The sequence below is a fragment of the Onychostruthus taczanowskii genome, unplaced genomic scaffold, assembly GCF_017590055.1.
Source record: "Onychostruthus taczanowskii isolate IOZ18803 unplaced genomic scaffold, ASM1759005v1 scaffold83, whole genome shotgun sequence".
NCBI lineage: Eukaryota > Metazoa > Chordata > Aves > Passeriformes > Passeridae > Onychostruthus > Onychostruthus taczanowskii.
The window spans coordinates 589,732-606,037 of record NW_024506221.1 but is presented as its reverse complement, the minus strand read 5'-3'; the positions used below and the strand labels follow the sequence as shown (position 1 = coordinate 606,037).

The 16,306-nt window shown below is 37.0% G+C and overlaps 1 protein-coding gene across 8 annotated transcripts in view; it reads right to left on the bottom strand.

Annotated features, from left to right (window-relative positions):
- ARL15 (ADP ribosylation factor like GTPase 15) overlaps positions 1–16,306 on the bottom strand; it is a 222,988-nt gene that overhangs the window by 198,690 nt on the left and 7,992 nt on the right. For 3 of the 8 annotated variants that reach the window (XM_041424600.1, XM_041424602.1, XM_041424603.1), the window contains 2 exons: positions 13,320–13,410; positions 12,669–12,725 (listed from right to left, as the gene is read on the bottom strand). The exons of 1 other annotated variant lie outside the window; for it this stretch is intronic. In XM_041424600.1, the coding sequence (XP_041280534.1) occupies positions 12,669–12,722 (54 nt within the window). In that variant the 5' untranslated portion in view covers positions 12,723–12,725; positions 13,320–13,410. Of the gene's footprint in view, positions 1–6,449; positions 6,504–12,668; positions 12,726–13,319; positions 13,411–15,220; positions 15,237–16,030; positions 16,086–16,306 lie in introns of those variants that run through there. 4 more of the 8 variants (XM_041424599.1, XM_041424604.1, XM_041424601.1 and 1 more) reach the window with 3 other exon arrangements.

Here is a 16,306-nt window from a genome sequence, read left to right as displayed (position 1 = left end):
TAATTATGAATAGAATGAGTTCTCTCTGTAAAAGATCATATAAACACCTTCACTGGAGTTATTCATAAAACTGAATACTAAACTAAAAATAACTAAATTAATAACAATTAAATTAATAAAATAAATAAGAGGGAGAGTGATGAGGGGCAATGGCTTTAAACTAAAAGAGAAGAAGTTTAGTTAGATGCTAGGAAGAAATTCTTTACTGTGGGGATGGTGAGGCAGTGGCAGGGCTCCCCAGAGAAGCTGTGGATGCCCCATCCCTGGCAGTGTTCAAGGGCAGGTTGAAAGGTGCTCTCAGCAGCTTGGGATAGCGGAAGGTGTCCCTGCCCATGGAAGGTTGGTTGGAACTGGATGATCTTTAAGGTTCCTTCTATGTTCTGTTGGAAATTATACCAAGTTTAATTTTTTTATATAACTTTAGTCAGGGGTTTTGTTCACTTTTGCCCAGGGTAAAGGACTTTAAGTTTCCTTTTAAAGGACTGTTTCACCTCTTGAGGACTGATGACCTTAGCATCTCAGCAGACTGGGAGTAACACAGAAGATACACAAAAGATAAGGACCATTAACAACCATCAGCTGCAAAATCACCCCTGTCATGGCTGGAGACTCTTGATTTGGGAAAAGATTGGTAAGAAAACAAAGAATGAGTTTCATCAAAGGTGAAGAGATCAATAACCAACTGGAAACCAAATACAAAGAACTGTTAACTTGGGACCAAAGAACATTAAAACAATTAATTTCTTTGGGCTTTGAAGTACAGATATAAGAAAAATTCAGTAAAAATTATGTGTGATTGAATGACTTTCTCCACATAACCCAGGCAATGTGGGGATGAAATTGTTTCTGTTGCACATCCTGGTCAGAACATCCTAGCCAGAATAAAGTAATGCTTTAATTTTCTAACACTAAAAATGTTGGAGAGTTTTTGTTTTCTCTGCAGTTTTAGTGACACCAACACAAGCTTTTTTATGGTTCTATGAAATGCAATAATTAAGGACTGAAATCTAATTACATAGCAAGTCATACTACCTGTAAACCAAATACCATCCAATGATGGATGCATTTTGAAATGGGTTTTTTAGTTCAAAGTTTACTAAACTAAACATACGAAAGAATGTTAGAACCATTTAGGTTAGAGAATGTTTTTATGATCTTTAAGTACAAGCATTAACCCAGCATGGCCAAGTCCACCACTAAAACAGATCCCTTTGTGCCACATCTACACATCTTTTAAATACCTCAAGGGTTGGTGAATCAGCCACTTGCCTCGGAAGCCTGTTCAAAGTTTCACCACCCTTTCCAGGGTGGAATTTTGATGGTGGGTATTAGTGGATATTAAGTATAAATAGTGGATATTAGGAACACATTTTCCTAATACCTACTCTAAACTTTGCCTGGCACAGCTTGAGGTCATTTCTTCTTATCATATTACTTGCTGGCAGAGAAAAGTCTGACTGCCCCCAGTTTGATAAAGACATTAAACAGAAATGCCCCCAATACTGAGCCCTGGGGAACCCCACCCATGGCCGGCCACCAGCTGGATGTAGCTCCACTCACCACCACTCACTGGGCCCAGCCATCAGGCAGATTTTAATCCAGCAAAGAGTGCACCTTTTTGCTGTCTGTAAGACAAAGAATGATAGAACACTTTGGATTGGAAGGGACCATTAAGATCATCTACTTCCAATCTCCCCCCAAGAGCAGGAACACCTTCCACTAGACCAGGTTGCTCAAAGCCCCATGTAACCGTGAGCTAAAAAGTTTAAACCAAAGCAAGAAAGATTAACAAAAAATTTAGGCTAGATCTTAGAAAAACAGTGTAGAAAGTAGGACTAGTTGAGCTCAGGAAGAGTTTGTCAGCAGAGATTATGGAACCTGATGTGTTTTTTTTTAGGAAAGCTGTCTGGTCAGGACTGGTTTGGTCATAGTTCATCCCACTTCTGAGCCAGAAATTAATTAGATGACTCTCACTCCTTTCAGCTCTATTTGTTATGATGTTATCATGTGAACATGAAAAACAGAAACATTTGTGCATTAAGGGAGACTCCCTGTCTCTGAGGCTTCGTAGACTTCACCGATCTGTGCCATGAAGTCTTGCATCAGCAAAACATAAATACTTAAGTCATTTGTCTATAAAACACTTTTCTCTATTAAGCCTTTCTTCCAAAATGTATTTCAACCTTGTCAAACCCAAAAGAGCTATTAAAAAAGACCTTTACAGAAAGACTTTTTTTGATATCCCAAATTAATCTTGGAAAACCCCACCGAAACTCAAAGCCTGTTCTTCAAATAAGGAGTCTGTTTTCAGTACAAAACACAGACAAAGCCAACAGAAAGTTACTTATGTCAGTTTAAGAGCTAAGGAATACAGCAGTGTCCAGTACCTAAACAGCAACACAGAGACCAGCAATAGTTCAACATACTGAGCGTGTAATAGTAAAAATTTATATACCACTTCTATAATTTCTTTTTAGTCCTCCACTTTTCCTTAAGAAAAGAAGTCCTTCCTTGTGGCAGTTGCTACAGTAAGCATACTTCACATGCTGAAATATAACACAAGCAGCTCTCTTAACAAAAATATTTCAGCAATGAGGGGAACAGGGAATCAAAACAAGAAAATCTTGAACCCTGGTCACACACAATATGACAGTTAAAATATACGGGGAAAAATGGTTACTTCATTTGAATCAGATGCTAGGAGAAAAAAATGATGCCAGCTTACCTGGTGCACGTATCTCTTATAAAGCAGCCTTGTAAAGAAAGCTTGGAAGAAGTCCGAGGAGAACAGTGAAGTGACACCATATGAAATTAAGTGACATTCTTTGCAATATTATTCAAGAACTTGAGCAGATTACTAACATCTTCCTTCCTCAGGAAGGAGCTTCCCACACTACAGAATTTTAAAAGAGAAAATCTTTAACTCCCATAAAAGAAGCAACAAAACCCCTCTTTTATGAATCCCATGCTACAATTTGCAAACAAATTTGGAATCACAACATATTCTTTCTAATTGTGTTCTAATTTCAATGATAAAAAGAGCAGAAGGCTTATATAAGCACTCAAATGCCCAGACACCAAACATCCAAGGCATGCACTGCGATTTGGAACCACAAGTCTTGCATACAACTTGCAGTATCAATAAATTCTTTTCATTTTACACCTCACTTTAGCCTGATGAAAAATAAAATAGCTTGTGTCTCATTGGGAAAGTTGAGCCAGTATCCATGAAATCTGGGAATACAAGCATATGGAATAATAAATCCATCATGAGGAAGAGTTCCACAGGCATTTCAAATACATTCAGATTTTGTACTCACTAAGGGCTTTATTCATATTCTCCATCTAGGGTTGACTTGTCAATCACTAAGTTATGATTGGAGAGTGACAGCTTATAAAAGATTAATTAATTACAGGCTCACCACAAAACACATCTAAAACAACAGTTTCTTTTATTGTGGTTTTCTTGCTCATTATCCAACAGTCCTAGAGCCTCAGTTCAGCTTTGTTTACTCCACAGTAGTTGTTTTTTGGGTTTTCTAGTTGCTAGGGGTTAGAGTTTTGGTTGGTTGGTTTTCTTCTTTTTTCTTTTTCTTTTTAAATACATGTCTTGACCTTCTTATTTATGGGTTACTTGGATTTAAAACTCTCTTTTATGAACCCTATATTATTCTTGCCTGCTGAGGTCCAGTATTTGGGGTTCACACCTACCGTGGCCATTGCTTTTTAATCTGATATGACAGGGTGTGTATTTCCACACTTGATCCCTTTCAGACTCACCTTCATGTCCAAAGTCAAGTGAGATGGCACAGTGAAAAGCATTTGAGAACCACTGAAATTAAGAGTTACTTTTTTCTAACATCCCACTATATGACCCAATCTCCTCATAAACTTCTCTCTTAGTAGACTCATTCTCTTCCATGGCCAATAAATTCAAGCAGAGAAAAAGACAACACACAACTCTTATCAAGAGCAAGGCAAAAGCATCTGAAACACAAATCTTGGTGTCAATAACGAGAAGTCTTTGTCAAGGCTCAGTCAACACATTTGCTTCACTTTCCCTCTATGGTTCCAGATTTTTTGCCTATAAAGATTCAACTTCACAACAAATCCCACCTCTTTTTCCACACACAGACAAGAAGTGCACATGGCAAGATCTTGCATGGTTTCCCAATACACTGATGTGTTTGAGGTAATCCTTGTCTGCCTGCAGCTTGCTTGTCACAGCAGAAACTTGAGTTAGCATGGAACAGAGTATCAACCTCTGTCGGGCCTCTTGGTATGACTGTGTACAGAAGAGTTATTGCTTACACGTAGGTATTCCAGAGAATTGCTCTGGAATGTCTTCCACCAAATCCAAGATGACAACTAAATAAAGTAAGCAGATCTCCAAGACAGCACTAACACAACACAGGCCTGGTTAAGAAACAAAATCTCCACATGCTTTGGAAGTGTGCACACTTTTAGAATTAATACACAAATAATTATCTTCAATTAGGGTGAAGTGTATATGTCTGACTACATTACAGTGTAAAAATCCATGTTTAATGGAATTTGAGGCAAAGATAAGCAAAAAAAGATGGGTCGTGGTTTTTGCCTGAGATGCAACATTTATTAATGTTGAGGACATGTTTCACTAAACCAGGTTGCTCAAAGCACCATCCAACGTATCCCTGAATACTTGCAGGGATGGGGCATCCATAGTTTCTCACAGCAACCCATACCAGCACCTCACCATCTTCAGCAAACAATTTCTCCCTAACTGAAATTTGTCCTCTGTCAGTTCAAAGCCATTCCCCCTTGTCCTATATTACTACATGTCCTTGTAAAAGTCCCAGCTACAGCACGGAAACATGTTGCCTTGTTTTGAAAAAGAAACCACTGAAAGATTATGGATCTGTTCAACATGGTGCCAGTATATGCCCAAGGCTAAAATGAAGTTTTGAAAATGCTACTGAATAGCAACTCTCAGTTCTGTCATCAGCATCCAGCTGGAAGCCCAGAAAACAAGTACAGCAGACTTGTGTGTCCCTCTCTTAAATTACACTTTTATTTGGAGAAGAGGAGGAGAAAGTGGGACATTTCATTCCATTGGCTGATGGTGCTTTCCTTACTCTAATTTTAAAAAACCCTCTTTCAGATGACAAGCTCTGCAGGATTGTATCTGGAGATCCACCAATGTTATTTTTCTGTAATGTGTAAAGGTCCCAGTATATGAATCAAGGATTTTGAAAATGCACATGCTGGAATTTTTTGGGTTGTTCTGTGCAGCACAGAAGTTTGACTCAATGATCCTTGTGAGTCCCTTCCAACACAGGACATTTCATGATAAAATAATTGCATGACAAATAATTTGTGTCAGTGAGGTCTTGAAGACACCAGAAGTATTGAGTGAAACAAGGTAGGTCTACAACATTCACTGGTAGCATTAAACAAAGCTAAAAAATCAAGCTGTAAGTTTGGGAAGCCCTGGGACAAACACTGCTGCAAATAGAAGTACTAGATTTAGAAGTACTAGATTTTTGATTGCATTGACACAGGCAATTGTGACAATACCAGAAAGAGAATTTTAAAATTTTGGTTACAACACACCATGTCAGCTGTATGTATCTTTGCTTTCCCTGACAAAAGATATTCTTACACCACCTCTCACATTTACCATTTCCTAAAGGTCTATTGTCCAAAATGGCATCTGAGATCCTTGTAACGCTTACTTAAAAGCTTCCTTTTGAAATTTAGGTATACATAGTCATACGAGTGGAACCATAATATGAATATATGACATCTATTAAACACTGTTGCTTTCTACTCTTAAACAATATAATACCCAGTAATATAAACACAGTAAAAATTCTATGTAGTTTTGTACTATATAAATCCTTGCCATAAAAATGAAATGGCACTCAAAAAGTTTTCATATGACAAAACATAACTAGCTTTATGATGTGTATGCAATATAATCAAACTGATCAAAATACAAACACTGTAATAGAAGGCAGATCTAAAAGCACTATTTACTTTAAAAGTCTCTAAAGGATGCTGTAGAACAGCCTTTCTAAAAGCATTTATGGATTTAATTACAAATTAATACTATCTTAAACTACTTTGAAGACATCAGACTATAATTACAAAGAAGCTCTAGCAACAGATATTCAGCAAACCACTTTGAAAACTAACTTCAAAACCTAGGCAACCATTTTCAACTTTAGGGGAGAAGAAAAACTAAAAACACCATGGATATACGTATAGTGATGGTAAGAATTAAAAGTGTCACACTAACTCATTAACAGATTCAATTTTGTGGCATTTGATACACTTCCTTTTTTTTTTAATCTACTATCCACTTGTATGACGTCTTCCCTTAACAGATACCTATTCTTGAACAAACAAGGATGTCTTCAGAAAACAGAGTTGAACTATTTACAGTAGCAATCATAATAGTAACTTACCATTGATGGCCTCAGGATACAGTGCATGCATGTTCACAGGAAAAAGCAATCTTCTCTCACTCTAAGACTAACAGACAATTTTTGAGCACACAGAACAAAAGTTTAGGAGCTGCAGAACAAACTTTACCCACTTCTGCTGTAATATGGAGTCTCGTGAAAGATGCAATTACTCGGCAATCATAATTTCTAGTGCTCTGTGGTTTTCCAATTGCTGCTAATGGCACAAGACAGACTAACAACAAATACTTTACAACTCATATGCAAAAGCAACACATTTTTTGGCAAGATTATGACTAAAAAAACCAGAGCAATATAAAAACCCTGCAACTACATGCAAAATATTATGAGTAATATATATTACTGTAGCTCCCTATTTCCACTTGCAGATAACCTATTAGATTCTTATTTATAACTGTATAAGGCAGAGGATATGATTGCATGCACACAGACAGCAGGACATGCAACTTTAACCATAATCACAGGGAGCTTGCTTTTCCTCACAGCTTAGAATTGCCCAACTAGGAATCCTTGCAAATCAGTTTGCTCTTCTGCACATCTCATTGCTATGCATGGTCCCAACCACAGGATTATAGAATGTGAAAGGAAAAAATTCACTTCCACTGAAGAGCTCCTTCTAGTTTTTTCACCCATTCAATAATTCAAATGATACAGTGAACTAATATATTTGCAATTGCCACTAATTCAACATTGGTTGAATCCCCTATCTTTCAAAGTCCACAATCTGAGGGCCCCTTTGGTTTCAAACAGGTCATTTTTTCATAGGAGACTATCCAAATTTTGAACATTTTTACTTTGCAATGTACTTACAAATTACCTTTTAAACCTACTATATTAATTTTTTTCTTTTTGTAATTAAAGAGGCTAATTTGCAAACTGCACCAAAATGCTCAGCAGAGGCCATCAGAAAAATTCTATGTTCATACCATTACCCCCTGCATCACTTGAGCCAAACAAGAGTAGGTTATTTTCCATGTGGAGCACCACAAAGGCAAAATACAACATTCTGACAACACATTACACAACTGTTTTCTGGACAGGCAGCAAGAATGAGGATTTAGAATCCTCACTTCCAAAGGGAAGAAGCAAAACAGCACTTATGTACAGGATAACTAACCCCACAGCTTTGATAAATGCAAATTGAACAGCAACTTGCTAAACAGAAAAGATTGGAGACTTTTGTAATGACGATCTGGGCTTCTCCTCTTGTCCTCCCTAAAGCTAATGACCTGTGGAAAAATATTGCTGTTCTCTACAGCAGGAAGAAGCCATGGACAACAGAGACAAATCAGATGGAATAAAACCTGTATTCATAAAGTCCCTAGCCCAGGACAAAGCTCTATTCCAACTTGCAAGTTTGTCCAGCAGAGACTCTGACAAAAATTAACAGGATAATTTGGCAAACCATACCTTTCCCAGTGAAATCAATTACTAATTGTCAGAGTTTCTCAAAGAGCTGGAAACCCAGTGTATGTCACTGAGTAGCCCAGGGAAGCATTGCTGTCGCAGCAGCACTGGCTGCACCAAGCTGCTGAGCTCTTTTAGCAGGTAACCTGAGCTGTGGCCACAACGAGAGCCTCTCAGCAATGTCAGCACAGCTCACTTTAACCAAGAAACTCTGTGGAGAGACAGGGCAGACAATTGTACTCTGATCCACACTCCTGGCCCAGTCTTGATTCTCTCCCCCTTCACCTGCCTTTACTTTCCTCATTTGAAAAAAATGTTACAACTATTCCTTTATTTCAGGAAAAGTAGAAAGGAAAGTCTCAGCTCATAGTACAAAACCCACAATGTATCTAACACTCACATGCACAGAGTGACACACGCATCAGGACAGTATGCCCCTCTTTCTCCTGTTTAGGTTGGTAGCAACACAAATCACAGCTAGCATGGTTCAAGCAGCTTGACTACAGGTTTACAACAACAAAGCAGGCATGGTCCCACCCAATGCAAGTCACTGCCAAGACTGGGGTGATAGCAAAAACCTTTCATTTAAGGCTGGAAATCAAAAACATTTAGACCTTTCCTTTCCAACAGGCTATCCACAGAATATCAGCAGTGACTGTGAATGGAATTATCCACATTTCCCCAAGGGTAGCACATAAAAGGACTTTTTCCTGCTGCACTTTTGTGCTTTTGTTATGCTGCTCATGTCAAGGACACGACATGGGAAAGGGAGGAGTAGACAGGATATGCTATATGAACACTGTTATTACTTTAACTTAGTATTTTCCACTGGGAAACCGTGTCAGGGCGGGGAAGAGTCTCATAGGAAGCTTTCCACACTCTAAGTCACAGGCTGGCTCCAGGAACCTCCCAGGCATGTTCCCATGATTACCTCCTATTTCATGGCTGACTTTAGTTATTGGCTTGGTTGATTTTCTATTCTTTTAAGAGCTTCCTCTCCACCACTTCATGAGTAAATGTTATTTCTGTTTTGTTCTAACATCAGACAAATTCCTTAGCACAGCAGCTGATTCCAGCCAAACCATTTCAAGACATGAATTTATCATTATAAACAAAGACAAATGTAAGTAAGTCCAAAGTAAACCAGAAAACTAAAAGCACATTTGCATCATTTACTATACCGACCAAATACAAACTATAGCAAGCAAAGCTGCAAAAAAGCATCATATATTTCCACTTCTCATAGCATTCAAATTCAAGCTAAGAGGCTACTAAAACTAAGATATCGGTTACTCATGATTTTCAGGAAGAAGATGCCAGCATTGGTGCAATGTAGCCACAGTGCATCACTTTTGCCATACCCAGCATTTGACAGCAGAAAAAGCTACAGGGAGCTTTTTTGTAATCCTTGTGTTGCTTTGAAATAAAATTATTTATCACCTGACGCCATATTTTGAAACCAAGAACTTACTTTCTAATTTCCCAAAACAGGAAAATGCATTTTTCAGTATTTTACCTTCTAATACACATCAGTAAAAGACCATGCTTCCACTAGCCCTCCTCAGGTATTTTTGCATGTTCTCATCCCTGTAGAGGCTTTTGTCCTTGTTTTTCTATCTAAAACAACAAGTTATGTGAAAATTACTTTTTGCATGTCCCTGCAGTCACATTTAAAGGTTAGGGACAAAAAGAATGCCTTACTACCCCTGTTGAAAAAAGCTTAAAATTATATGCAAATGGATGAAAAAAAAAAGTCTCAAGGGCTAGTACAGAGTATCAGAGAACCTTCTAGAGTATATGTGCAGGCACACGGTTTCCAAGATGGAGTATAAAAGCGGCAAGTGTTCCAACATGTATAAAGGTGGCAAGTGTTCTATCATAAAAACTGTCTTACAAGGCAAAAAAATGTGGACTATTTTCCCTCTGAGGTTTATGTAGGTAGAATTCTCCATCATTATTTTAACAGGATCTTTACCTGGTTAAGAAAATTAAATCAGAAACAGAAAGGAAATAAATTATAGCCTTTGTTAGAAGCTGTCATATGCTTACAGTCTTCACAGTCACGCAGATTCACAAATTTATCTGCCTGCTCCCACACATCCAATTGACACATCTGATGCAGACACTAGTATGGTGGAAGAGGCAGAAACCTGCACCTGAAAAACTGGTACTTCTGAGAGAAGCTATGTGAAACGAGTTTTATTTTCATTGGCTGGTTGATTTCTTTATCCCAAAAGTTTTCATTTGAGTTTATGATAATGTTTTCCTTTTAGACAGAAACATCTATAAGCTTCAGACCCCTACAAATGTCTATATAGTTTTCATATTAACCACCTCTGCTTTGCTCTTCCTCCCTTCAAGGGTATATACTTTAAAAGTAACCTCATCTAGTTAATTCACCTGAAATAGGCATTACATCTCCTCCTGTGTTCTTGCAAAGATGTAGGTTTTCTCCTCACTGAAGGCAGCACAAACTGTTTTGCCATAGATCACCATATAAACTCTTCCCCCATCTCATAATCTGTACATTCCATAAAAACAGGAAGCCTATTTAATGGTGTGGTACAGTTGATGTAATGGGTGCTTTAGAATGTTACTGATAAGCAGCTTGATAACAGACTAACAGTTGAGATGTCTGTAGTCCAAAGGACTTAGAGCCTTACTTGCAGCACTGTACCATGAGGACATGCAGAACAGGAAGTGTCCAAGTACCTCAGTACAAGCTGAACACATGCTGCTGCTGAGGACTGGCATCTGAGAAACTGCTTAGACTTTGGATAAAAATCAATCAGCTAGCAAACAGAAAATCGACTGAATCTGCAAAATAGCATGCAGCAGAAAGCACAAGACACAAGGAATTAATTAGAAGGGAAATACGAACTGGAGTTTTGTGGAGGTTTGCTTCTTGACATGAGTATGGAGCACTAAATACCTGACAGCTGCCAGACTTCTGACACACCTGAACAACAAATCCTGCAACAGTTACAAGCACAAGCAGGTATGGTGCAGAGGCAGAAACTGTCACACTGCCTTTCTGCACAGCTCTCACTTCAGCAGGCCTCTCTGTTTACTATGATACTGAACTTTACAAACCTACCCTCCAATCAGGTCATCTGAAACTCACCTTTCCAATGACAGGCATTTTATGTAAGCCAGTACTCTCTGCAGCTAGCATGTTCCTAAAGGAACTATTTTAGCCTTCAAATGCACTTTTACATGGCATGCCCTGCCTGGTACAAAGTGGCCATAACGCTGCATCTGCAGGTGCTCAGAAGCCTAGTCATCATCCTCCTCACTATCCCCCCTTAAGTATCGGCAGTCAATGAAATAAATTTCTTTCAGCATTTTAATAAATGAAGCAAGCTGTTTTTATTTTGCAATTTACAACATTTGATAAAATTAAGTATTTTGCTGCCCAAAAGCCAGAGTGAGATACCAGTTATTTAACTATCACTATAACTGCAGCTACCACAACTTAGCAGAGCACTCTAGTATATAGACAACACCTGACCTATTTTAAACTAAAACAGAACTGATTACTGTCAGAGGATGTACTACATTTTACCTTCTTACTCAGGTCTGTAATACACACATATTTATACTTGGACATTCCCTCAAATTAATTTGAGCAGCTTACTCTAGCCTTCTAAAGAACTAGCAGACCATCTGAGTACCTTGCAGCCATTGAAACCTCAGACTGTAACCATCTCTGATCCTTAGGACAGTATACTCTTATCACACAGTAATTTTTAGACAGAAAGTCTTCCTAAGAAATTTAAATGCCATAAGGAAAGATGCCTTTGACTCTTCCCTTCTACCATTTAAAAGACTTTCAGATGTTGAAAACAGAAAACAGGTAAATGTCATGGGAAAAAAACCTCAAGCAGATATTAAACACTACCTGGAACCAAATTCTGTGAACAAAAGCAAATGTTAAGCTTTGAGATTCTGTCCTCAAGACCTACTGATGGCACCTAGCCGTCATCACTGTTGTTCAAGACTCACCTACACTTTTGACTGTATGAAGTGGAATGTTCCAGGCTTCCTCCTGAAAAGTGCTAATAGAAGGAGCAGCATTCCCACTCCAAAAGCTCCAGGATATGAAGCACAATTTGAGCAATTGAGTCTTATACATTGTGTAAGCTCTGTTTACAGTACATTATTGTAATGTATTCATTAAAGTTAATTTCTACAAAACCCCATTCATCTAAGTGTTCTCATTAATTAGAACAACTGGGAGCAGAAAAAAAAAGCTAGAATATTTGGGACACATAATTGAAGTAAACTTACTTCCTTTACGTAAGTTTACTTACTTACTTCTTTTATATAACTTTTGCTAAGTTTAACTCATAAGCATTTCCAAAATGTTAAGGCTCTCCAGATAAAACTTAAAATATGTGCATTTGCTAACATGTTTTAATATGTGACATTACTCAAACACCATAGATATTTTATGGCAAATGTACATAAACCCTCCAGCAATTACATTTTACATGAAGAATTTTCAGCAACTGATGCCCATGAATTCTAAATTTTCTTACTCCTCAAGAGGCTGGCTGAATTTTTATTTACCTTTTTTTAACTAAAGTGAAGGATATTTTTTCTCTTCTGGTTTTAGGAAATCTTTGAAAAGACAAAAATCTACTGTAGTCTGTTTATGCAAACTAGCATGACAAATCCCTTTTGCTATCTGCATTACTTAAATCCAATCCTAAAAAACTTAAGTAACTTCTTTTCACTCAAATGGCACCAGCACTAACAAAAAATAGTTAGTTAGTTAGAACATTGCCTTACCGTGTAAATGCCAATTCTACAAACAGCAAATGAGAGCTGGATACATTCAGACATAGTCTAAAGGAATTAAAATAAAGACATTATCAAGAATACTGTTTATTAAGAACTACTTTTTTTTTCCCATCTCTCCCCTTTCCCATGAAAGAAACACCTTCTTCAAAGCTTTATTAAACAACTTTAGAAAAATGTCATACAAATTCAGGTTACACAGATACATACTACCTTTCATACAGAAGCAGCTAAGTGCAGAGGTGTCAACACCTTCACACTCACTAGTTCAGTATTTCATTATAGGTCTCAAATTATCTAATGATCCCAAAAATGCCTGTACACAACATTAATGATTTGTATGTAAGTTTTCAATCTCATTTATTTTTATCTACTCTGATTTAAAAACAATCTGCAAGAATCATTTTAATGGAGTGCTTTTTGGCCTCTTAGTGTACTGTAAAGAGCTTCTGTGTTTATATTTTTCTCTCCCTTTACCATCACTGAAGCCAGCTTCCTCTATATACCAGAATAATGCATATAATTTAATGTTTGCACATTTCTGAACCCTTACTGCTTTAGTTTTCTAAAGTAGAACATGAAAATAGAACATTTTATTTAATCTGTTCTTAAGCTGGGAATAATCATATTAAAAGTTTTTACCCTCAATTTGCTCAACTTCCAATCTGCTGTGATGCCACAATTCTATGTCTTCTGCAGTCACCCAGAGAGGCTGAGGATGGACTACGAATTTCTGATGAAACAGATGAAAAACACCTTCTTTAATTAGCACAACAAAGCCAGGAAATAAATGCAGCTCTCCAACACCAAAATAAAAACTACTGTATGTTTGCCATATTTCCTACATGACTAGGTAAAATAAACTAAACTTACAATTATTTATTCAGAAGAGTAATTGAGGAATTACTTTACATAAGGTGTTTGAAAGACAAAGCCTTCAAGCAGAACACTTTCATTACATGTTTAAAAAGTTCACATATTATCTAAGATGAAGTGTTGGATGATACACGCTTCAAACACATCAGTCAAAACATCTTTTCAGCATCTACTTTCTGATATTTCCCTCCCTCCAAAAAAAATTTGAATTGAAATACCCATTTAATTAAAACTGGGATTAAAAAAAAAAAAAAAAAAAAAAAAAAAAAAAAAAAAAAAAAAAAAAAAACCAAACCAGATCTTATTAACTACAAGTAATAAAAAAATGTCTAGCAACATTTTTCTTTTGCTGTTAACTGTTACATCTAAATTTTAAACAAATACTGAACTGTGTGGAAGTCAAAAAGCACAGTACAAAAACCTGAAAACAAACTTCAACAGCACAGTTGATTTTTATTTCTTACTGGAAGTAATCTAGCATGGTATTAATGATAAGGAGATGCTGACTTGAAACACCATTTCAGTTTAAGGAGATTTTTTTTTTCAGTTTTAAGACCAAACATCCAAGTCTATCTCTTGTACTCTAAGCTTCTCCCAGAAAGAAAAAACTGACAGAGAAATAGGAACTGACTTCAAGAAATCCTACAGTTACACAAAGCGGGGTCATAAACCATACCCCTCCTGACAGTATTTGCAGACCTTGTTCCAAAGGTTCCAGGGATGGATGACTTCCCCAAGCAATTCAGTCCAGTGCTTCATTACCCTCTCTACTAGAAAGTTTCCTAATGTTTAACCTCAGTCTGTGGCAATTCAAGCCCATACTTAAACAGTGTGCAATATATTGAATGATTTGCATTTTCAGTATCCTGGCAGAATCTATGTTGCTGGCAGACACAACTTTATATACAAAGTAAATGATTATTTCAGCTTGCAAGAGAAGTAAACATGCAGCAGCAGCAAACCATTATAGCTTCTTCATGTATACAGTTTGCTTTTATTCTAGACAAGCACAGCATTATAAATTGTTTTCTTTTTTTAAATTTTTGTTCACTACTTCCAGGCTATGCATTAGTGGAAGAACTAAGCTGCAGTTCAAATTCTCCAGCAAGCCCCTGTAGATCCTTGCTTCAGCAGAATAAAACAACCTACATCCCGTGTTACCTTACTTAGGCATTGTTGGTTTTGCTACTGTTAACATTCTGAAACCACAGGCTATTTTAATTATTATAAGGCATGAACTCTGTCACATATAGTACTGATGAATGTTTCCCTTATGCATTTCCCAGTGAAATATTAAGATAAGCCCTTCTTCAAGCCTCCAAAATAATGCTTATAAACTACATTCTATGGTGGTAAAAAAGGGTCATTAATTCCAACAGTACTATTAATATCTATTATATTCACCTATCCTTTCTTCTGAAAATTTACATTCCCTCCCCAGAAGTATTTCAGTTTAATCCTTGAAAAAGTGACAGAAATTGATTCAAATAATTAAAAGTTTAGTGATACTATCCTTCAGACTATCAGTCTGACTGAATTAAGATATAGTTGATAATCTGTTGCTGCAAAGGGGAGTTTATTCTTGATACTTGGTTGTGCAACTCACTTGGGACCATACAACTGGGCAACAAAACAGTTGTTGGAAAATTTAGACGTAATTTACTTACAGTTTATTGTTGCTTTCTGAAAGGATTTTACACCGTAAGCATGAAAATAAAAGAAAAAAAATGTAAAAATATACCTACAAATACTGTGAAAGACAGATACCTTGTTTGACACAATTCTACAAAGACTAATTCTTCACAGATGTGATTTCACATGTCTAAGGTGAAAAATGGAGCCATCAGATCAAATATGCCAAATATATGCATGCATCTCTTCCAAGAAGCACCCTTCTGCCTAGGCAAAGGGTCATCTCATGAACATTAAATAATTTCTTCCACTGGAAAACAAACTCATGGCTAACTTTCCTATTTGCCCAAGACTTTGTTATTTTAATCATACCTTGTAAAAATGTGGCTATTTATAATGACTTAGAAAGATGTCTGCCCTGCAGCTGTGCAACATTCAAGTCACAACAAGCATCTGTTCTGTCCATTTTTTCAAGTATTCAGCTATGAGTACAGTAAAAAGCAATTTCAGTATTTGGTGTTTAAAAAAAAACTCATTCAGCTCTGACACAGGCACACAGTCTGTAACTCACAAAGCCATTGTTTTAAATATCTATTTTGTCAGCAAATACAAGATTAAATCCCTACTCATAATATTTACAAGAGACCAGATTTTGAAAAGATTAATCACAGCATGTTCTGCAACTGATGACTTCAAGCACCAAGTTGAAAGCACTAGCCTCAAGAACCTTGGTGGGCAAAAGGGGAGGGTGATCCTAATCAAGTTCTCAGGAAAGAACCAAAAGGTTCAACACCTGACAGAACTGTAGGAGCCAGTCAATTCTGCCACCCAGCAGAAATACTCACCTCGACTGCAACTCACTGTGACATAATCCTAAATAAATCACAGCACTGAATACAGCTCCAAGACCACAAAAACAGAAAGCGAAATGAGAAAAGGAAGATGTTAGACGTTTTTTTTCTGGTGATATGTTTCTTTAATACACTTAAGATCAAGACACACTTCTGCTCATTTATAATGAAGTGATACAACCCAGCAATCACTCGGAATTGCTGGATCTTCCAGGCAGAAGTTTTTCCACCTCTATTCTTATCTGCATCTTTTTCAGTGTATAAAATTGC